The sequence below is a fragment of the Triturus cristatus genome, chromosome 4_1, assembly GCF_964204655.1.
Source record: "Triturus cristatus chromosome 4_1, aTriCri1.1, whole genome shotgun sequence".
Taxonomy (NCBI): domain Eukaryota; kingdom Metazoa; phylum Chordata; class Amphibia; order Caudata; family Salamandridae; genus Triturus; species Triturus cristatus.
The window spans coordinates 885,359,445-885,384,287 of record NC_140585.1 but is presented as its reverse complement, the minus strand read 5'-3'; the positions used below and the strand labels follow the sequence as shown (position 1 = coordinate 885,384,287).

At 43.0% G+C, this 24,843-nt stretch overlaps 1 protein-coding gene across 2 annotated transcripts in view; it reads left to right on the top strand.

The window, feature by feature from the left end:
• The first annotated feature begins 5,315 nt into the window (after positions 1-5,315).
• Positions 5,316-24,843, top strand: part of KLHDC10 (kelch domain containing 10) — a 225,336-nt gene continuing 205,808 nt past the window's right edge. The window contains exon 1 of one of the 2 annotated variants that reach the window (XM_085653627.1): positions 5,316-5,636. In XM_085653627.1, coding sequence (XP_085509753.1) covers positions 5,513-5,636 — 124 coding nt within the window. In that variant the 5' untranslated portion in view covers positions 5,316-5,512. The remainder of the gene's footprint in view (positions 5,637-24,843) is intronic. The other variant, XM_085653626.1, reaches the window with a different exon arrangement.

Genomic DNA, 24,843 nt, shown 5'->3' with positions numbered 1-24,843 from the left:
TCTTAGTTGAGATCCAGCAGAGCGAATGTAAACTGAAAACTACAGTACAACTTTCAGTCTTTAAAAAGAAATTGGACGAAATTAATAAAGAACACTCAGAATATAAAGAATATCTGACACAATCCAAGCTGACTAAATTGAAAAAAGATGTACAGAAGTTCAGTAAAGAAACAGTCTATCCATATGTAACGGATGAGCATTACAATAAACCGATTCCACAACAACCAGGGAGAAAACAACGCTTTCGACCCACTCCCCAAAACTGGACGTTCAGCTCTGGAGAAGAGAGAAGTGACTCCAGCAGTGATGAAGGCTCAGGACCACAATATGGAAGACAGTCTGGGTACCAACCTCTGATGCAAGCACCTCAACCACAACCTCCTCCCTTTGGCTTTTGGCAACAGCCCTACTTTCCACCGGGCTTTGGATATCATCCTGGCCCCCCGTCTTTTTTATTCCAGGGCAGAGGCAGAGGGCGGGGCAGACAAAAAAGAAGAAACGCAAGGGTCCAGTGGGAGGACCAACAACCACCGCAAGGAGTAACAACCAGGAGCAGAGGGAGAACGGAGATGCCCTCAACAAGCAGGGACTAACTAACATCGTTAACATCAGTACACACATCCTAACGTCTGATGAAGAAACCATTCTTAACAAAGGCTTAGGTTTCGTCCCCACCCCGAGGAATGACCCCTTCACTCTCAATGTGGAATTGGCCCAGTTTTTTCGAAAACTCAAGCTTCGTGACTTCTTTGGAGACACGACAAAAGTGGATGATGAAAAGAAAAAATCAACCGGGCTGCGCAAGAAATCCACCTTCCAACCTCCAAATCAGAACATTTCATGTCAAATACTTGCATTTGAACAGGCTGTGCTTAGGGATATAGAAAATATTGACTTCCATAACACCAAAGGGTTCAACAACCTCTCAGGGAAGGAACGGATGGCCCTACAAGCACTTAAAAATAATCATGATGTTGTTATAAAACCAGCAGTTAAAGGGGGCGCGACTGTCCTCATGGACCTTACGATGTACCGAGACGAGTGTACAAGACTGCTAGCGGATACAAACAGCTATGCCATACATCACACGGATCCTACGGGCCCGATCAAGATCAAAATTAAGAACATAGTGGAAGAAGCTCTAAGCAACGACTGGATAACGAAGCAAGAAGCTGACTTCCTGATTAACGAAGAACCAAGGATGCCACGCTTCTACATTCTACCGAAGATCCACAAGGGACGTATGCCACCGCCAGGTAGACCAATCGTTTCTGGCATTGGATCGGTGCTAGAACCCCTGTCGCAATTCTGCGACTGGTTCTTACGTCCCATTGTTAAAGAAACACAATCCTACCTGAAAGACACAAAAGACGTCCTCTGCCTCCTAAGAGATCTGGAGGTTGATACCACCAATGACTGGCTTATAACGATGGACATCGAAGCCCTGTACACAAGTATACCGCAACGACGAACATTGGAGGTTGTAGAAAGTATCATCTTACGGAGGGAGTGGGATTTTGTTACTCCCCAACATTTTGTCATGGAATGTGCCGAACTGGCTCTCACAGAAAATGTATTTGAATTCGAACAGGTCATCTATCACCAAATAACGGGTACGTCTATGGGGAGCACTTTTGCTCCCAGTATGGCATGTCTATACGTCCAGCAATTTGAGGAGGACTTCATCAACAATGCAGTGAACCCCTTTCGAACCCACATAAAGATTTGGAAACGTTACATAGATGACGTACTTATTGTATGGAATGGAACAGAAGAGAATGCAATAGCCTTCGTCCACTGGGTAAATTTACAAGACAGTCATCTCAAATTTACCCATACCATCAATAAAAATCACGCAATCTTTCTGGACCTGGATATAACACTCACGAACGAGGGGATAACAACCAAGGTCCATAACAAACCCACCGATAGGAATAGCCTACTCTTGTACGAAAGTTATCACCCTAAGGCCCTCAAACAGAATTTACCTGTTGGCCAGTTCCTCCGTATTAGGAGAAACTGCTCCGAGAAAGACACTTACAAAGAACAGGCAGAACAACTTGAGAAAAAACTGATCGAACGCCATTATCCAAGAAAAATGGTGAGGAAGGCTAACAAAAGAGCAAGAAACAACCCAAGGGATGTACTTCTGGAAAACGTGGAAAAAGACAACACCAACAGACCGGTCTGCGTTACTACTTTCACACCAGTATCGAACTCAGTTCAGAAAATTATCAAGAAAAGATGGCATATACTTAACAGCGCTGGAAAACATTGGGAACCCCCCTTGTTTGCCTTCAAACGCAATAAAAATCTTCGGGACGAACTGGTCCACGCCCAGATGACCACCAATCAGAACATAGAACAACTCAGACTTTGGGATCAACCACCAGCAGTAGGCCATTTCTCCTGCGGTGGATGCCAGTCTTGTAACCTCACAAAGAACACCAAGATAGTGGACATTGGGACGAACAAACCATGGCAACTCAAATCGTTCAGTAACTGCAACACGGAAAATGTGATATATTTACTAACATGCCCTTGCCAACTCCAATACGTAGGGATGACCACAAGGAAAATAAGAATTCGAATCAATGAGCACCGGAGCACAATCAGGTGCAAGAAAACTAACACCAAGCTGACACTGCACTTTTCCGAAAAAAAACCATACAGACTCAGACCTACGTTGGACTATCCTTGAGGTTATGAAGAAAAATAAATTTGACCTCACAAAAGCTCTCCATGTGAGAGAACAACGTTGGGTGTACCGCCTACGCTCTCACGAAAAAGGTCTTAATGATGACATTCCATGGCTGCAGCTGACAGATTGAAGCAAGAGAATGCCAACTAAACAGTGTAACTTCAAAACCATACACCGTCTTTCTTGACCTAGGTTACAAAAAAAACCTTGCCCTAATACACAACTGTTTATTTGGACACATATGAGCATATCCCGACACCTTAACCTTAGCCGCTTCCTTTCACGACTTTGCCCCCCATAGATGTAAAAAGCGGTTGGTGCAGGGCCAGCCATATGTACCATTGGTTATCTGGAGATGGGTTTCTTGCAAGAGTCACAGATGCACCGTGTCAACACACGATGGGGTAGCAGGACAGATGTTTGTCACGGGAACGAAGTTTGTTTACAAAACTCTCTACATTTTGAGTCTAACTCTATTTTATATAATGACTCGTTAAAACCCTGCATAAACCCTCACGTGCCACCACATGATATCAGAAATTGGGATACAACTGTGCGGGCGTAATTTGAATTTTACTTCACTTGGCCCAAGATCGCGCTAGTTAATCACGATGTACTTTCGGCCAACATCGCTACCTTAGCACAAATCGGCTTATGTTATCTTACTTAGCGTCTCCATGCCAACCTTTGACGCGTGGCCACAATGCTACAGCTCCTCAGCATTGCGCTTACGTATTACATCTCATAGAGTACAGGCCTATCATAATCTCCGTTTAGCCAGCCTCACCACCAATGAGAGTGTCGCGTTGCACGAAACTCGTCAGACAGGCATAGGCGCGCCCTATGACCGGCGTTCTCCCTTGATCCTCCTATTACAACAGGACGGCTGACACACACCCCCAGGCTCACAACGAATGGGGCTTCCCCTCTCATTCACGCCATGAACCGCCATCTTCAGTACAGGCTCGGCGCTCTCTCGACACCGGGATCCCCGCACCTGAATTCTGTTTTGCATCCAAATAACACAATCGAACCTCATATTTAAGACGGCGCCCGCTCCCTCCATTCCTCGCAATCGGGAGGATCGAGCGGACGCCTAGGACACAGGAGCATTCTGCCTCGTGTCACAGTAAGAGTATGGGTGCTGCGAATGACTTATGAGCGCATGTGTGTATAACTGTGTAAATTAACCAACACGATCAAACCAACTTTACCAACCATGTTTCCTACTATTTCCATTGGGATTCGCTCGATAATAGATCTTGTGTTTAGACTCATTTCTCTGCCTGTGCAGCATTTCTTCTGATGTCTTGATGGAGACCTAGTTTATGTGTTTTTCTCCAACAGAAGTGACAAAACGGTGGATTTTTCCCCGTCCCCCTTCCCCCCTTGGGACAAGTTGTCTAACCAAATAGGGTAAGTTTGGCAGCAGTATTACCTGCTCCCAGGCTCTTAATCTTCACAAATGTGTACACAAATAGAGTGTCACAAAGTCACACACACTTTATTCACTCTTAGAGTTCAATGCATGCATTGTATTTCTTTTTTCTCCTTTTTCTTTACAGGTACGTCCAATTCAACAAGGTCCAATTAATCCTTGTTTCTCACATTTCTCTCATAGGCTTCACCTTTGGAAGCATCCTAGCAAGTGAAGTGTGGCCTTTGCTATACTCACACAGTGGTAGCGTCTTACCAACACCTGGTAAGAACGGAGCCCTCAGTCACAATTAGGTCCTGATGAATGCCACGGACCCAATAGGGCCACTCCGGCAGAAACATGTTGACCACACGCAAGACGGTTAGGGGACACTAATTACCCCATTCACCGTCACACATAATTTTTAATATCATATAGTTGTCAATCACATTAAAATCACTTCTGACCACTATAATGATTTTTAACCTCACTCACAGTTTCACGGGCCCCCACTCAGCCAATTAGAAAGTGCATCCTTGTCGTCAAGTGTATGCCCGCCCTCTATCAAACGAAGGTTTTAGAGGGCGAGGACTGGTCAATGATGAAGCATGACACCAGGTGGTGTGTGAGACCAGTCCGTAATTTTTTGTGAGATGCCCACACTTACGACGTTCCTGTAACTCGTTTGGGTTATCACACTAGGAGCGGCTCTTTGTGGTAAACAAAAATTGTATTTTACAATGCCAATAGCTCATAATCTCGCTAATGCGAGACCAATTCTATTGTAAATGCTTGTTTAAAAATACAAGCGCAGTGGCTTCTCTCACAATAAACAAATGCGTATACCCCTATTGGCTTTATATGTGTTGTCGCTGCCAAGGGAGGTTAGGTCAATGTGTTTTATCTCCTTTGCTTTCCTTTTCTCCGTAAGTAAATCTTCATTGTTTTACAATGCCGAATTGTTTTTGCTTCTTATTTATCTGGGAGTGATAGTCTTGTTGATAATGCAGTTTTGAAAAAAAGTAAATAAAGGTAATTAAAATAAAAACACATCTCTTCACTTAAATGTACTATATGTCCTTGATAGCTGTTCAGAAGCTACCTTTACAAGATGGCCGACATTGTCACGGTTGTCGTTGCTCTTTTTCGATTACAGGAACTCTGAGGTTACATCTATTCGCTCTGTCTGAAAACTGCGGCTGTTAGGGGTACCGCGATATCTGGAATCGATTATTTTGTACTTGTTACCCTGACGTTCCCGGTTGCTTTGAAAAAACGCGTCCTTTTATTTGGCAAGGCGAAGTAAGGCGGACGATGATTGGCAAGGCTGGAACTCTTCGGTCCAGCCTACTCGGCTCTGCTCGGTAAAAGGGGCGTGTTAAAGCAGCATCGGGATGAACGGGCGGTGCGGGCGGCTGAGGTTCGCGAGGAAGCGAGCTATGGACCCTGGCGGAGAGGGCATTGGCCAGCTGGTGCGTTTCGTCAGGCTATGTGGGAGGCCGCATCTTGCCCCGCCAGGTAAGGGTTGGGGTTGATGAGATAGTCCCAGGTCGAATAGGGAAGGAGTGGTGGGTTACGGTCAAGTAGTTGAGGTTGACAGGTGACCAGTAAGCCTGAGAGGTGGATGCTCTACACACGTATACATACACGAGACGCTTCGGGATGATGCACTTCGGGCCCGGAGGCACTTGGGTGGGATCAGACAACTTGCAGTTGTGAGAAGGGGCCGCACTGCTGTCAAGTGTTTTTTTTACCCCCCTCCTAAAGTGGGCAGTATCCAGCGGTAGGAGTCAGTTGAAGGAAGATCACGGGTGTTGCGAGAGAGGGTTGCCGCATGCCACACAGAACACAGCCGATGAGTCAGGCAGAAGGGATGCAAGAATGTATGTGTTTATTAATGAGTCTGCACCTGTGGCGCTCAGGTGTTGGCGAGGCAGCGTCTCGCATGAAGAGGTCAGATCAGGAGAAGGTGTAATGGCAGATCAGGGCTAAGGGCCCAATCAGAGAAGGTTTCAACATCTGCCGCCTGCACAATGGCAAAAGCGGTGGGATGTGATGGTTGGTGGTACTTGGTGTGTTATTTAGTGCTGTTTGTGGTGTATAGGTTACCTGTGACTAGGTAACCAGGAGACCACTGTTGTTCTGGAATGTAGTGGTTGAGGTGACATTTTGAGTGTTTTTACTGGTGGCAATGGGATGCCACACACTTTATGAATCGCTTTCTGAAATAAGTAGAAGGTGTAGTCGAGGAATATTAGTTAAGTAGGTTTATTGATGAAGTATAAGTCCTCAGTACAGGATTACAGAAGCCCCACCAGGAGCAGCTCCCCTGCCGCTCAGCCCATTCGCTCAACTGACACTCCTCCACCAGGCATCCCCAACACTCTTATTATCTCATCACACATACCAACATTCCACTGAACATCCACACTGGCTGAGCAGCAAGACAGATAAGCAGGTAAGATGTATTGCACTTAAACCAAGATACAACACCTTCCCCCTTTAAGGAACCAAACCAATGAATAATAAAAGTATTGAGAATAGTAAAATTGAAACTCGCAATAAATTAATTAAGATGGAGATGACACATGACCACCTCTTCTCACTTTACAAAGCAAATGAAGAAAATGGTCGTAAAGAAATGCAAATGTCAAACTATGATTTCAATAAACGTAAATCTTACACTAAAATTTTTTGAAATAATACAAGAAATTGACCTCTGTTACCAGCAGGACATACCAGTTGGCCAGACTAGCATAGAGATGGAAAGCAGAGAACGTCAATCATTAGAAAGAAAAGAAAAAGAATGAAAAGCACAAAAAGGTACACCCATTAAAATCCATTCACATGACAGTAAGTAGTAAATAGGTGTGAGCCACTCACAGGTACCATGTGAAAGTGAAAAACACCTATAGGAAAATTGTAGCTAATAGTTATCACAACACATACCTAACTTAATAACAATTCCTACGCAGAAACTTGCGAACAAAGTACTGTAAATTAAATAACATGTAGGTGACGAATCCATGGGCAATAATTTAAACAAAGGTGGAAGGTCACATGCTCAAATGCTATCTCATAGCACTGGAAATTAAAGTAAAACATCATGCACTAAAAATATAGGTGACGAATCCACGGCAATAATTGAAACAAATGTGGAAGGTCACATGCTCAAATGCTATCCCATAGCACTGTAACTTAAAATAAAACATCATAAACTAAAATTGTAGGTGACGAATACACAGTCCAACATTTAAACAAAGGTGGAAAGTCACATAGTCAGTAGGCTAATACACTGCATAACTTCAATTAGGTGACGTATCCACGCACTCGTGGGGGTCTCATAGCCAATGGCTATAAAAATGCATACTTCGTGCATATCTCAATCAGTAAAAAAATAACTTGCACTAAACATGGAACAATGTAAGTGCACAAAATAGACAATACTAATCCATAGCCATGTGAAAGAGGGAGAAAAACACACCATACGTGCAAAATGAAACCAGCAGGAACAAAGCATACTCCAGCAATGAAGTGTTGAAGCAGAAAATCAACATGCATATGAATGGAAAAATAAATAAATAGGTGCAGCCCCCTGTGAGCGACCTCTCACCCAAGCAAAATCACTGTCTCAAGAAAATAATGAAATAAAAGAAGTGGTCACCGTGGTCTGGAAAGAGCTGAAGCTTGGGAACTTGTGGGTTGGAAAAACAGTACCTCATGAGAAATGTAACTGCCCAGAAAAGTTCATCATGAAGACTCACAGGCAAGTAAGAGCCCAACGGGAATGACCAGCAGAATACTTCTTCGGCTCTAAAACGAACATCGTGGTTGTCAGAACATCGCCAATATCCTCCCTTATCCAGCTGGATCACCATATGTCTACAAGGTTAGACGTTCACCGGACATCAGATAACGCCTCATAGTTCGTTTACCTCAAGATGTAAACCGGAAGACAACCGGAACTCAAATCTTCTAAAATCTTGGTTGGCGTAGCGTGCCAGACAAGAACAAACGTGCCAATCGCAAAATGGCACCACTCTTTCAGACATCCGGCCGGATGGCTCACGGCACGTCTGTGTAATTGGGTGTGTAGGCGCAGCATTATGTGACAAAGTGCAAGCAAGAACATCGTAGCAACATCACGGGGATCCATGGAGCCAGCAGAGTGCACGCTGAGTGAGGCACGTACCGTATATTTTCAAAAACTGGAACTACGGTTGAACCGCCAATTGTAACAAGATGAGGCAAAGGTAAGCAAGAGGGGAAAAAAAAAAAAGGAAAATGTCTGGAAAAGTTCCTACTGGGAACTAGAAAATGAGGCCAGTGTTCAACAGCATTGAAAGCTGTGATGCTGCGGTAGTCACTAAGTGGTAAAAGCGAGCGGACAAATACCAGTCTGGCAGTAGAAAAAGACACAATGTAGGAAGGAGGTACAATTGGCGACATCTCCGTAGTGAGGCCGTCCTGTGTAAGCAGACACTGTAGAAAGTGCACGAACCACTCACCGAGGCAGGGAAACAGTTCCAAGGCAGCAGGGTCCAACATGACTCTCCGAGGTCAACAGGGCAGTGAGCCCTCCTTGAAAGGAGTAGGAAAGGCAGACAGTAGGACAGCAGGCAGGCAGGGAGAAGCGTGATGAACAAGCAGTAGGGCAAATAGGTAGTTTAAAGTGAAAGATGGCAGGAACTGGCACACTTCAGTTGTGTGCAGGCAGTAACCGGCTCCTAAACGTTGTGGGGGTCCGGTGGAAGGTCACTGGTGGGGCTCCAGGGGTGTCAAGTTTCTTTAAAATCCGTACCTTTAAGTTTCAACGGGTTCATGCAGTCACTTTGTAGTTTCTTCTTATTTTGAAATTTGTAATCCAAAAAGTATGCGTAGATTGTTTCCAACTCGTCGCCAGATGAAATAAGTACATGGTATAGCCGAGGAATAGTAGTTAAGTAGGTTTATTGATGAAGTATGAGTCCTCAGTACAGGATTACAGAAGCCTCACCAGACGCAGCTCCCCTGCTGCTCAGCCCATTCTCTCAACTGACACTCATCCACCAGGCATCCCCAACACTCTTATCTCATCACACATACCAACATTCCACTGAACATCCACACTGGCTGAGCAGCAAGGCAGATGAGCAGTGAATATGTATTGCATTTAAACCAAGATACAACACTTTCCTACCAAGACGTAATGTGTCTCTTCTCTACAAATTTGGCGACGAGGATGGGATTGCCCCTAACATGAACTTGTACAGAGGTTCCATGCGCCATCATGAGGCGAAATTGGTGGTGAGCAGGTGAAGTTGTGTGAGTGCTGTAGTGATCTGATAAGGAGGTCAGAACTTCAGAGAATGTCTAGCGCCAGCCCCGAGTACACCATGAGATGAGGCCGAGTGCCCTCCGAGACGAGGAGGCGAACATACCAAAGTTTTTGTGGAAACAGGAGTGTTGAGATTGTGTGAGCCTCTCTACTGGCAGGGCTCGCTTGCGATCACTCGCACACCCAGGCCCCGTGATGAGGAAGCGCATGCGTGAGACTTGCAGTTAATATTGATACGTGCACGATTGTGCTGTGATGTCGACATGCCGATGTCAGAGGCCATTTTAGTTAAACCTGGGATACTGCTAAGTCAACAGGCAACACCAGTTTGGCAATGTTGTAGCAGTTCCTGGTTGTGCTCATCGGTGATGCGCTCACCAATTTAATATTGCCTCACTAATAGAAGTAAAAGCACTGTAGCACAAGCACGTACTGTAAGTGCACTGTACACATCTGCTGTGACACGCACACCATGGGAGGCAATATCGGACCATTTAATTGAAGGTGCCAGTAAATGTGGTCTGCACCTTTGGTGCGCAATGTGGGAAGCAATAACAATTGAAGGGAGCAATAATTGAGCTGCTTTCATTGTTATTTAGACACGTGGTTGGGATCAATAACATGTGGAACCTCCTTTGCTCAGACAAGTGCTTGCCGTATCGCGTGAAGCGCTCATGCAGGTACTTGTGCATCATGCGCTTTTGCAATGACACCTACATGTCCTCCAGTAGGTACTCGAACATTGTGTGCGGTGACATGCACACCTCATCATTCTTTGGTGTAAGGCACTGTGACTGTAGTGAGTTCAAGTGGTGCATATACAGTTCTTATAGAAGATACTGTGAAGAAAGTGTGTGCATGAATTTATGGTGATACGCACACCTGAGGAAAAGGTAAACATCCTATGACTTGAGTAGTAATTAATTAAAATTGAGTTCTGATGGTTAGTCATATACATGCCTTCGATTGAGCATACCTACTGCAGATAGGGGGTGTGTGTGTGTGTGTCTCTGAATCTGGTTTTAGAGTATTGATTTGCAATTGGTTAATAGATAGAAGTATAGAAGATGAGTATGCAAAACTTCGGCTTTACTCCAACCTTACCTCTTCTTCCTTGCCCTGGGGAACCCCAGAATAAATGGAAATTGGAAAGACTATTTCATTTATTACATATCTTCTATTGAGGAAGAGAATGGTAAAGACTTTAAATCCAATAGGAAGAAAAAGATATTACACAGTTTGGGTCCTGAGTGCTTACAAGTGTACAGTCCGATGGAAATTAAAACAAGGGCTGATGTGGGTGCGGATGTATTTAAAGAGGCACTATAAGACTTAGACATTCACTACTAACCGACGGTATGTGCAGCCATAGACCGATATAATTTTTTCCAAAGGAAACAGTCAAAAACTGAAACAGTAGATGAGTATGTGGCTGTACTAAAAAAATTGCCAATAACCTGCAAATCCAGATCCTTGTACGACGAACTGATATGGTACAAAATTGTTATGCATTCAAACTAAGCTGGTATCCAGGAAAAATTGTGGGGGTGCGCTGTTTAATGAGATTATTGCTATCGTAAAAAAAAAAAGCTGAAATGTCGAAACGATGTGATAAAGCTGCATTGAAGAGTGGGGTAGAGGCTGATTCTGTGTGCAAAGTAACCAATGCTAGAGAGGATAAGAGGAAGAATGCAGAGTGGGAAAAGCCCTGTGTGACAACAGAAGGATAAAGTGAAATTTGACGAGCATGCCAAACGGCCAGTGTGTTAAAAGTGTGGGAACATAGGGCATGTAGCCAGAGATAAAGGTTGTCCTGCCATAAGGTCAGAGTGTTCGTATTGTGAGATCACTAGTCATTTTGCCAGAGTTTGCAAGAAAGAGTAGCAAGAAGGGCAAGGATTTGGTAAAATGCGTAAGTGACCTCAATAAAGAGCAAGATTTAGAGAACTAATGGTTGTGCAATGAGGGCATCCTAAGCATTAAGGACGTGGTTCTGGATGTCAATGAAGTAGCTAAAGAGAAACCCTCTTGTAAAAAGACCGTTGGTGGGGTGGACATACAGATGGTGGTGGATTCTGGGTCACGGTACACTATTGTACAGCGTTCCATATGGGAGGATAAGTTTGCAAATGTTTTGGGTGACCAACTGAATTCCACTTTCATGGGTGAGAAGATCCTCCCCCCAGTTGGTTATAGATATGTTACATTCAAATTTAGGGGAAGGAAATCCCAAGGAAAGCTAAATGTGGCGAAAAAGGGGCCCTTTCGTACTTGAGTGGATGGATCAAGGAGCTTTAGGCATCGCCTTAGATCCCATCAGTAGTGACCAGGTTTTGTTGCTGGGAGAACCAGTAATTTCTATGGAAGAAGAATTGATAAAATAGTTTCTCGGTGTGTTTTCAGGCAAGGTTGGGAAATTAAGTAGTTTTGTTCCTAAAATAATACTAAAGGAGGGTACTACCCCCGTATGCCATAAAGTCAGGAACATACCTGTGGGTGTGAAAAGATTTGTCACGGAAGAAGTGGACAAGCTGGAAAACAATGGAATCCAAGAACCCGTGGAGAGCGAAATTGTTGGCCCTCTTAGTGGTAGCTTGTTAGCCCAGTAGCCACACAAGACTCTGTCTCGCTCTCTGAGATCTAAATAATAATAGTATCCACTTCCAAGGATTGGAACAAAAAAAACTCCTGTCTCAAACCAAGGGAGTCAAGCGGCTTTCCACAATTGATTTTAAACTCTGCCTATCACCAGATTTTGCTACACCCATCCAATAAGACTTTAACATTGTTTATCACTCCCTTTAGGTGTTATAAGTTTATACGCATGCTCTTTGGCCTGATGTTGGCAGCTGTGGTGTTTCAGCTCTGAATGCATAAATTGTTCAACGATCTAGATGGGGTCACGTACTTCTAGGTCGATATTCTGATAATGGGCAGAGACTGACTGGAGCATGTCAGGTTAGAACTAGTCTTGGAAAATTAGCTGCAAAAGGACTTACTGAATTTAAAAAGTGCAAATTTGCATTGAGGTCAGTAATGTATTTGGGGCATGTGGTAGGCAGAAAAAGTATTTCTCAGAAGAAAGGCCTCATTAAACCTGTTAGCAATTGCCCTGCACGACTCCTAAGGATGAAGTTGGGTCGTTCCTTAGTCTAGTGGAATTCTATTCTAAATTTGTGAAGAATTTTGCTATAAAGACTTATGGATTGAGGCAGCTACTGAGAGTAAGACAAGAACTCAAATGGAACGAAGAGCTACAGAGCAACTTTTAAGTGATCTAGTTTTGACATTTGTACAGTGGTTCCGCTGCAAGGTTTTGAAGTAGATGCTTGTAGTGTAGTGACCATGGATGCCAGTGGCAAAGGTCTTGATACCGTGTTAACACAAATTTCTGAATTAGGCATGGAGAGTACAGTAGTGTATGCTTCTCGTTCCTTGTTGCCTGCAGAGGAAAATTTCTCCCTAATTGAAAAAGAGGTGCTAGCAGCAGTTTGGGCCAGGGAAAGGTTTAGGCAATTTTTCTGGGGTTCTAGGTTCTCATTGCGCACGGACCATAAACCGATTGTGAGCGTTTTTACATCCAACGTGGTGATCAAAGCCACACTCAGTTTTGCAAGAAATTACGCTAAGGTTGTTGATTTTCATACATAACATGGAAAAATTACCTTGAAATAAGAACAAGGTAGCTGACTATTTGAGATGTTCAAAAGTCATTCAAACAAAAGTTTGAGAAAGGCGCACTGTCCACCTGCCCTATAAGGTGCGATTAGTCAATACATGAGATTTTTGTAAGTAAACAACATACATCGATTGGTATAAATGAATAAACGCTAAACACATTTAGTTTCAACGTGAAAAAGCGACCTATTTTAAGTGCAAACCATAAACATAATCCTAAGTGGGACGTGTACAAGTAACCATGTAACTAAGTGCTTCTTAGTTGCCCAATATTTATCAATATTCTGCAATCAAGATGTCAAAAATAACTGCAAATCCAAACTCAAGTCAATGAATCATCATAAATTCTGAGATTCTTCTTTATTTTCTTGGTTTTTTCAGAAGAACGTCACGGTGTCCCAATGCATTTCGGTGTGAAACACCTTCTTCAGGGAAATACTGTAAGGATATACATGTGCGTGTATATATCAGTTTAGGCACCAATAGAAACTATACAAATGTACAATCAGGCATATATATATGACATTGTGAAGACCTTAACATCCAGTGTTATCCAGCCAATGTTCAGCATACAATGCAGATAAAGGAAGTATTTTTTAATTAAACAGAAAACCAAAGGAAGGAGGAAGATACCAGTGGATTCAAAGTGTGAAAGCAGATAAGCGTGTACCAGTCAGAATGCTAGAGGCGCTTAAGGGTGGAGTGAAGGCACTGTGATTTAGTGATCATATACGTGAGCACCAGTGTTTGGCAGATGCCTTATAGCCACAGTAATCGAAAGTGGTGTGCGTACGGAGGACTCACCTCCTGTCGTTTGAGTGCGTATTGGCACGGGTAGGTTGTCTGTGCTGCAACAAACGAGGAAAAGGACCTGTGGACCAATGAAAACCAATGCAAGTGGTTGTTTTTGTGATACCGAAGGGAGTCGGGAGGTGATAATTGGAGGTCAAGCATGCAATTCCACTTACTTGGCCTTAATCCATGATGCATCTGCATCAAGACCCATTCAGCAAAGGCAATGGTGTGGGAGTCGCGTGAAAAACGTCTAAGAGTAAAGTAAAAGGGTAATGCCATGAGCATAAGAATATGTCAGCGCTCATTTTAGGTGAAACCACAGTCTAAAAGGGATCGGTCCTTCCGCCAGTTCAATTACCTGCGTGTGCGTCGTGCCGCTAAACCTCGGTGGGATTCTGTATTCTAACAGCAGTAGCTTGATATGCGCAAGCCGTACCGGTGCGTGTTAGAAAAGCCTCGCGGACCACGTGACAAGTGTGATTGCCCGTTGACAGAGAAAGTGGACTGTCGCAAGCGCCATATTGAAACGAGTGAATAGATAGAAATGTATTGCTTGCAGTGCAGGATCGTAAAGGTGAAGAAAAGCATAGAAAAGAGCAAAATGGAAAACAGAAAAAGACATGAAGATTACCATTATCAATTACAACTAGTGAGTAGGCTGGGCTGCCTACAAACCAAATATACACATAAACCAGTGTGCAAGAGACATATAGGAAATTGTGTTAAACATACATAACGCGTTACAAAATAAAATAAAATTGCAACAGAAAGTCATCTAATGATCTCTAAATCGCCAAATGAATTACCAGTTTAGAGTATCCATCAGAATATTAACGATATGCAACCACATTTCATCACAGAAAGTGAATGAGTTCAATTTTGTCATTCAGACCCCCAGGGCTCATGGTTTGTAAGAAACATATCCAAAAGGTTTCTCTTTGGGCCAAGTGCCTGTTAGGATCAGCATGTGTAGAATCAGATATCTGTTCGAGAACTGTGAATCGCAGTTGGGGTATAGTGTGTTGATGTGTGCTCCAATGTGATGCTAAGCACGATTTCATGTTAGATGTGCGAATAGCACTTTTATGTTCAGTCACCCGTATTTTTATTTTACGGGTTGTCCTCCCCACATAAACAGAACCACAAGGGCATTTGATTGCGTATATCACCATGGCAGTGTTACAATCAGAGGAATGTTTGAGCTTGATTGGTTTGCCCGTGTGGGGATGTGTGAATGTATCACCAACCATGACATTCCCACAATGTCCACAATTGTAACATTTTCGCATCCCTATGTTTTTGGACACAGCCTGGTTAGGGTTTTTTTTGGCCAAAATCTCTTTGATGTTTCTAGACCTAGAGAAAGCGAAGATGGGTTTAGCAGAGAACATTTTTTAAATCATTTTCTTGTTCTATGATTTCCCATCTCTTGAGGATGCTCCGTTTAATCGCCATGGCCGCTGTAGAGTATTTGAGGACACAAACTTCACGTTTGGAGACAGATTTCTCAGCTTTTCGAAGAAGTTGTGTTCTCTCCATACTGTATGCCTTGAGTTTAGCCGTTTCCAAAACTGATGCGGGATAACCTCTCTCTAAGTATTGCTGGAACATGACTTCAGTGTCTGCTTTCCCTTGTGCATCATCCGAGCTGATTCTGCGCACCCGGATAAACTGTGATAGTGGTAAATGATTTTTCAAGGAATGAGAGTGAAAGCTCTGAAAATGAAATGCATTATTCCTGTCAGTCGGTTTCTTAAAGATTCTGGTTGTCAATGTGGAACCTTGTTTCTCAATCTGAATGTCTAAATAATTGATGGTGGTGAAATCAATGGAATGTGTGAATTTTATGTGGGGGTGACACTCATTCAAATTCAGAATCGCACTCTCCAAAGACTCTTGTGTACCCCTCCATAAAACCAAAATGTCATCAATGTATCGAAGATACAGTAGTAAATGGTCTGTCCATGATCTGTTGTGCAGAATGTGTTCATCCTCGAATCTGGCCATAAAGATATTGGCATACGTAGGTGCCCCAGTAAAACCCATCGACGTGCCAGTCTTTTGAAGATAAAAGTGTTGCTTCCAAGAGAAATAGCTGTGGTATAGGCTGAATTGAAGCAATTCAAGCAGAAAGATGTTTAGGGATTCAGCATAATCATTATCTTCAAAAGACTGGCACGTCGATGGGTTTTACTGGGGCACCTACGTATGCCAATATCTTTATGGCCAGATTCGAGGATGAACACATTCTGCACAACAGATCATGGACAGACCATTTACTACTGTATCTTCGATACATTGATGACATTTTGGTTTTATGGAGGGGTACACAAGAGTCTTTGGAGAGTGCGATTCTGAATTTGAATGAGTGTCACCCCCACATAAAATTCACACATTCCATTGATTTCACCACCATCAATTATTTAGACATTCAGATTGAGAAACAAGGTTCCACATTGACAACCAGAATCTTTAAGAAACCGACTGACCGGAATAATGCACTTCATTTTCAGAGCTTTCACTCTCATTCCTTGAAAAATCATTTACCAATATCACAGTTTATCCGGGTGCGCAGAATCAGCTCGGATGATGCACAAGGGAAAGCAGACACTGAAGTCATGTTCCAGCAATACTTAGAGAGAGGTTATCCCGCATCAGTTTTGGAAACGGCTAAACTCAAGGCATACAGTATGGAGAGAACACAACTTCTTCGAAAAGCTGAGAAATCTGTCTCCAAACGTGAAGTTTGTGTCCTCAAATACTCTACAGCCGCCATGGCGATTAAACGGAGCATCCTCAAGAGATGGGAAATCATAGAACAAGAAAATGATTTCAAAAATGTTTTCTCTGCTAAACCCATCTTCGCTTTCTCTAGGTCTAGAAACATCAAAGAGATTTTGGCCAAAAAAAACCCTAACCAGGCTGTGTCCAAAAACATAGGGATGCGAAAATGTTACAATTGTGGACATTGTGGGAATGTCATGGTTGGTGATACATTCACACATCCCCACACGGGCAAACCAATCAAGCTCAAACATTCCTCTGATTGTAACACTGCCATGGTGATATACGCAATCAAATGCCCTTGTGGTTCTGTTTATGTGGGGAGGACAACCCGTAAAATAAAAATACGGGTGACTGAACATAAGTGCTATTCGCACATCTAACATGAAATCGTGCTTAGCATCACATTGGCGCACACATCAACACACTATACCCCAACTGCGATTCACAGTTCTCGAACAGATATCTGATTCTACACATGCTGATCCTAACAGGCACTTGGCCCAAAGAGAAACCTTTTGGATACGTTTCTTACAAACCATGAGCCCTGGGGGTTTGAATGACAAAATTGAACTCATTCACTTTCTGTGATGAAATGTGGTTGCATATCGTTAATATTCTGATGGATACTCTAAACTGGTAATTCATTTGGCGATTTAGAGATCATTAGATGACTTTCTGTTGCAATTTTATTTTATTTTGTAACGCGTTATGTATGTTTAACACAATTTCCTATATGTCTCTTGCACACTGGTTTATGTGTATATTTGGTTTGTAGGCAGCCCAGCCTACTCACTAGTTGTAATTGATAATGGTAATCTTCATGTCTTTTTCTGTTTTCCATTTTGCTCTTTTCTATGCTTTTCTTCACCTTTACGATCCTGCACTGCAAGCAATACATTTCTATCTATTCACTCGTTTCAATATGGCGCTTGCGACAGTCCACTTTCTCTGTCAACGGGCAATCACACTTGTCACGTGGTCCGCGAGGCTTTTCTAACACGCACCGGTACGGCTTGCGCATATCGAGCTACTGCTGTTAGAATACTGAATCCCACCGAGGTTTAGCGGCACGACGCACACGCAGGTACTTGAACTGGCGGAAGGACCGATCCCTTTTAGACTGTGGTTTCACCTAAAATGAGCGCTGACATATTCTTATGCTCATGGCATTACCCTTTTACTTTACTCTTAGACGTTTTTCACGCGACTCCCACACCATTGCCTTTGCTGAATGGGTCTTGATGCAGATGCATCATGGATTAAGGCCAAGTAAGTGGAATTGCATGCTTGACCTCCAATTATCACCTCCCGACTCCCTTCGGTATCACAAAAACGACCACTTGCATTGGTTTTCATTGGTCCACAGGTCCTTTTCCTCGTTTGTCGCAGCACGGACAACCTACCCGTGCCAATACGCACTCAAAACGACAGGAAGTGAGTCCTCCGTACGCACACCACTTTCGATTACTGTGGCTATAAGGCATCTGCCAAACACTGGTGCTCACGTATATGATCACTAAATCACAGTGCCTTCACTCCACCCTTAAGCGCCTCTAGCATTCTGACTGGTACACGCTTATCTGCTTTCACACTTTGAATCCACTGGTATCTTCCTCCTTCCTTTGGTTTTCTGTTTAATTAAAAAATACTTCCTTTATCTGCATTGTATGCTGAACATTGGCTGGATAACACTGGATGTTAAGGTCTTCACAATGTCATATATGGAATATATATATGCCTGATTGTACATTTGTATAGTTTCTATTGGTGCCTAAACTGATATATACACGCACATGTATATCCTTACAGTATTCCCCTGAAGAAGGTGTTTCACACCGAAATGCATTGGGACACCGTGATGTTCTTCTGAAAAAACCAAGAAAATAAATAAGAATCTCAGAATTTATGATGATTCATTGACTTGAGTTTGGATTTGCAGTTATTTTTGACATCTTGATTGCAGAATATTGATAAATATTGGGCAACTAAGAAGCACTTTGTTACATGGTTACTTGTACACGTCCCACTTAGGATTATGTTTATGGTTTGCACTTAAAATAGGTCGCTTTTTCACGTTGAAACTAAATGTGTTTAGCGTTTATTCATTTATACCAATCGATGTATGTTGTTTACTTACAAAAATCTCATGTATTGACTAATCTCACCTTTATAGGGCGGGTGGACAGTGCGCCTTTCTCAAACTTTTGTTTGAATGACTTTTGATAATTTCTCACGGCCTGTTCAGAGGTTGCACAGGCATTTAAAGGCAGCACCTTTGATCACTGTAAGACTATTGGTTGAACTCTTTCAATTTGTTAAATACTAGGTGTGCAGTTTGTCAAACCCTTCACTATAGTTATTTGAGATGTTCCCCATTACCTTTTAATTGAGCATGTCGGTAATGACTGGGACGAATACAGTGTGGCAATTATCAATGATGTAAATTTGGCAATTTTAGATGAAGATTGGCAGCTGGTTAAGAGAAGGATGAGGTTTTGAGAATGGTGAATACATTCATTACAAAAGGTTGGGCAGATAATTTCTTACATTATACATGTAGTTTAATCTTATGGGAGATTAAGGATGATTTATCTTAGTGATTTAGGTTGCACTCTTAGAGGGGACAGAGTTGTACCTCCTAAGGGTTGAGGCAAAACATTTTAGGAAGAAGTCATGAGGGGGATCAAGGAATAGTTCAACTAAGGAGAAGGGTGAAGACGTTGTATTGGTGACCAGGCATTGACGTTGACACAGATAATTGAGCCAGCACAAAACCTACCTCTCCCAAACCAGGCAGAATCTGTTTTCCAACCGTCCCTTGGAAATCACTAAATGTCCAGAGAATCCATGGGAAGACCTTCTAGGACCCATTTTGGATGTATGCGGGGGGCCTAAACATGTGATCGTTCTCATTGACCATTATTGACCGTGGCCAGAGTTTGAAGGTTGTGGATGCTAATGCTGTAGTTTCTTTCCTAGAAAATACATATTTAAGAGCAGGAATCCCCAAATCCATTTTAAGTGACAATGGACTGCAATTTATTGCTGAGAAATATGTGGAATTCTTATTTTGGTACGGTAACAAGGGGACATTTGCTCCAGTTTATCATCCTGCAGGAAATGCTACTCTAGAACGCTTTAACAGGGTGATAATGGGCAGCGTGCAAGCTGCCATCAATGCAGGTCAAGATTGGGAGGAGTTAAGTAGCATAGTTTGGGCTTCTACAGAGTCACACCAACTTTGACTGGGTACAGTTCCTTCAGAATTATGAGAGGGAGAGAACTCGGGGTTTGAAAAATCCACTTGCTATGGCAAGCCAGATTTAATCAGAACTAGCTATTTTAGGGCATAGTTGTCTGTTATGGCAAGCTGATAGGAGGTTGTTATGCTTGCTCACAAAGTGAATGAGCAATAAAGATGCCCTTAAATCTTATCTTGTCCCATTTGCTTGGGTTTGAGCCGGAGGTCAGAAGTCAATAGGTCTCCCTACATGTGCTTTTCTCTCTCTTGAATGAAGTTAGAGGATTTTGTAAAGTAGACTGTGTGACAATGTCACTGTGCAAAGCATCTGAAATGAAAGGCTGTAAGATTTCAGGCTTTTTTTCTAACACAACACTGCAATAGCTAATAAATTAACTGTTCAAACATTTCAAATATATTTTACTAGCTATGAAGACTCATTTTTGTTTTTCTTTGGGGGGGGGGGGGGATTTGGTTAGGATCAAAACAAATCAGAACACTTTACTTGGTGATGTACACATTTTAAATATTTTTGGTGAGATCCAATTTCCAAACATTGTTTATGTGCTATGTAGTTTTATCGGTAAATCTGCATGTTACTCTGAAAAAGGTTTGTGGCCATTTCAATAGAAAATGTGCTATCTGTAAATGACCGTGCACTACCACATCCTGCTTTAGTAATATGTTCATGAAAAGTAAGCTTTTGAACATTAAATGCGAAATATTCCTGCTCCTTCCCAGATGACAATACTATTATTGAACTAAGAGGCAGGCCAGGGATAAAGTGTACCCTATCTTTGGGCTTGATTCTTATTGTGCATGGAGCAAACATTTAGTCAAGTAAATAAGGAGCTTTTGTACAGCAGAAATATTGAACTTGCATATTTGAAGTTGCTCTCTTATGTGATAGTGAAGAAAAAGATGGGTCTATAAGGCAAAATATTTGCCTAGGATCACACAATCTGAGACCAGTTCATGGTTCAAGTACTTTAGTTGGGTCAAGTAGATTATTCAAGTTACTAGACATGCAGGTCTAGTAACCTTTATTTTGATTTTTCGATCCCTAAAAACCCTTCACTAAGGACAATGCAGCGTGGATGAACATGAAGTTGTATAGTAAATGGCTTCCGTCTGTAGTCTTGTAGTTTGCTAAAAGTGCAAGGGTTGTATAAACCATATTACAACAGGAAACATGGAGTGAAGGAATTGTACTTGATGCCAGGTGACTAGGTGAGAGTAAAGTTGAGCTACAAAGTTAAGAAGGATCAGAGCAGATTTTCAAAACCTCTTCAGGTTAAGAAGGATTATTCAAGGTCAACATTAAGTGATAAAAAGATTTGGTATTTTAGCATAATGTCAAGTTTAACAAAGTTTTAAACTTGAAACACGACAAAGAAATCCATGAAAGTACACTACAATCTAATGTATGGTGGTGGGATGAGAACGATGAGGTAGAGAGCCGGAGTTGGATTCTGTTGTGAGAGCCTGATTCAAGTACTGCTGAATCAAGTAGTAATGGTGTCTATTCGCATTGGATGGCCAATAGTGTTAGCTAAAAATTGTGATTTTTGTAATGGGGTGGTGCCACCATCTCTTGTTTTGCCATGGAAACTGTAGTGCTATTGTGTATTTGTTATTCGAACTGTACTGATATTTTTGTATCAACTTTATTATTATTGCAGGATCTGCTGTAAAGTTGCATTTTAATTAATTGCAAACTCTATTTTAGTGTCTTTTTATTTTAGTTGATGTTTATTATAATTAAGAAGGGGAGATGTGGTATGTTATTTAAGAAGTTTTATATAGCGCTGGCTTGACCCGAAGGTATCGGAGTGCTTTTATAACAGATACATTGCAGGGATTAAAAAGCACATTAACAGAGCAGGACGATGGTTGGGAGACCTGCTTCGCAGTCTTGGGGACAGGGAGTCGAAGCAGTGCGAGGTGTCTGCTTCCCCGCTCCGACTGATCCTATCAGTTCCCTAGGGAGCGGTCGAGGAACAGGATTTTGAGTTGGCTTTTGAATTTTACAAAAGAGGGATTGGTTCTGATGTATGGGGAATAGAGTTCCAGATTTTGGTCGTGCTCCCGGCGAAGGATCGTGCTGTAGTTTTTTGTTTTCGAGTTTTTAGCGGGATGAGTAGGAGGGACTTTGAGCTTCTGAGGTTCCTTGCCTGACCGGCTTTTTTGAGTTTGGCTGCCATATATTCGGGTTTACCGGTGTGTAGGGTGTTGTGTGAGGCAGGCTGTTCTGAAGCTAAACCGCATTTCGACTGGGAGCCACTTAAGTTCTCTGAGAGCAGGAGAAATATGGTAGAATTTCTTGATTCCGGTGACCATCCTGGCTGCCACATTCAGAGTTGTTTAGATGGGAGCCAGATGTGATTTTGCTATTCCTGAGAAGACTGCGTTCCCATAGTCCAGTCTTGACAGCACCAGGGCTTGAGTGGCCTGTTTAAGATCACTGGGCGGAATGAAAGATTTTATTTTGTTCAATAGTTTTAGGTTAAGGAAAGCGCTCTTGCCCGAATTCTTGATGTGTCTGGTCATGTCCAGTTTCGTGTCTAGCGTGATGCCCTAGTGATTTGACAGTCAGCTAGGGTGAGATGCTCGTTGAGCGCATCAACAGCTTTTAGCCATTCAGCAATTTGGGGTTTCTCCTCTTTGTTTGAGATTAGGAGTATCTCGGTTTTGTCTGGGTTGAATTTAAGGTGATTACATGACAGCCAGTGTTGAACATCTCTCAGTACGTCATTGAGTCTTTGAATGTCTCTGGAGGCGGTTTCTAAGTATATCTAGGTATTGTCAGCATAACGATTGAAGCGGATGTTGGCTTTTTTGAGTAGTTTGGTAAGAGGTTCCATGTAGATGTTAAAGAGTTGCGGGGAGAGCGCTGAGCCTTGAGGGACTCCCTTGTTGACTGGGTGAAGGTCGGATGCAAAGTTTATTTTTATTTTTTGAGTGCGATTGTGCAGGAAGGAAGCACCATTGGAGGACCACCTTGCCAAGACTGGCTCTTTCATGGAGAGCCCTAATGAGGAGTTGGTGGTCTAATGTATCGAAGGCTACCGATGGGTCTAGGAGCATGATGGGGCAGCATTGGTCAGTCTAGTGATTTGTGGATATCGTCGATGATGTTGAGGATCGCGGTTTCGCTGCTACAGCCTTTTCTGAAGCCAGACTGATGGAAGTCCAGGAGGTTGATGTTGTCCAGGTGTTTGGTTAGTTGTTGGAGTAGGCATCTTTCTAGGATTTTGGACAGAAGGGGAAGGTTAGAGACCGGTGTAAAGTTATTCAAATCCTTTGTCAAGGCTGGGTTTTTTCAGCAAAGTTGTGACTTGTCCCACTTTAAGGCAGTCTGGAACGACTCCATTTTTAGGTCTCGGCTGGCGTTTAAGCGTGCATGCGCTCCTCGCAACTTAGTCAACAAGTTTATTTTACCAAAGGGCTTTAAGCCCCGCCCCTCTTTCATCATTGGCTGGCGTCACCGTTTATGCTAAACGGTGGCCAGCCATTGGGATAGATGTATTTTGCCTCCCTTTTGGCTTTTTTGGGCAGCACACTTGGACAGGCTCTCCTGCTTTCCTTCTGGGGTGAAAGGTTTCTTATCTTTATGGGGCCATTTGTTTAAACACATGGCCCCATAAAGACAAGAGATCCTCTTTCACTTTTGGGAAAGCACGATGCAATTATAAAGAAGCGGCTGCCTTTGCCAAAGCAGAGAGCTTGTTTTTAACAGCGAATGTCCATTCAACGACATCCCTTCAGCACTAACAGCGTGCTGCACAGTTTTCATTAAAGAACGTGTGCGTTTACCGCACTACCTGGTGTCCACTGGACCCCACACGCTTCTGTTCTCGTGCCCATGCACATAGGATGCGCTCATGCCGTAATCACTTTCCGAGTAGGTTATTGGAGTTAAGTGCATGTCAAAAATCCCAATAAAAAGAACTATTCCGTGATTCACCACCCTCTTAAACTTGGAGTGCCCATTGTCACCACCCCCTACAGCCGCTACACACTGGGGGGGCACCACGGACTCACTCACTCAAGTACCCGGTGTTTGTCACCGCTGTTCCCCAGTTGGCGTTGCCTCACGGCCCCCTTTAAATGTCTTTTCTTAACACTAATTCATTAGATCCGAAAGTAACTTTTTATGTAGTTGTCCCCCTCTCCCCCCCTGTCATTTTCGTCCTAATGGCCAGAGCTGCCGACTTTGGAGGTGTGGAAACAGGTTCGAGTCCCGGCATCTGCTCAACACCCTGTGATTCTGGGCAAATCTCTTCATCTCCCCGTGCCTACGGCAGATGAATGTGTCATTGTGTAACATAACTAGTGCTCATATAAATCGCTCCAATACCATCGGGTCAAGTTCGCTGCGACATAAAACAGTAAATAAATAAAATGACAGCTGTGCATACAGAGTGAAATAAACCGCCTCAGTCACTGAATAGATCTCACAATCAGCCCACACCGCAGCTAAACTGAAATGGAAGACACCGGTGCATGCATTAGAACAGAGGGCGCATTACAGCCCCCAAGGGAGCGGATATCACAATACCAGAGATTCGAATGAAGGCATCCACCTAGCTGAAGAGGTGGGAGTACGGGGCGAGAGGGGAGGGGGTGGTGGAAAGAAGTTACGGGATGCGATGGAGTCGGGGAGGAGGTGAAGGAAGGTGGAAGGAGAGAGTTAAATTGAGGGTGAGGGGGAAATGGAGGGCGATAGGGAAGAAGATGGGTGAAGCAGGGTCACGTGAACAATAAAAGGGATAAGGAAAGGGAGAAAACTTCTGTTCGAGGGAAGAAGAGAAGACAGAAGAGACGCAAGGGCTCAAGGTAAGTCTCACAGATAAGGAAGGGGGAGAAGATGAAAGAGGGAGGAAGGGAAAAAGGTATAAGAAATA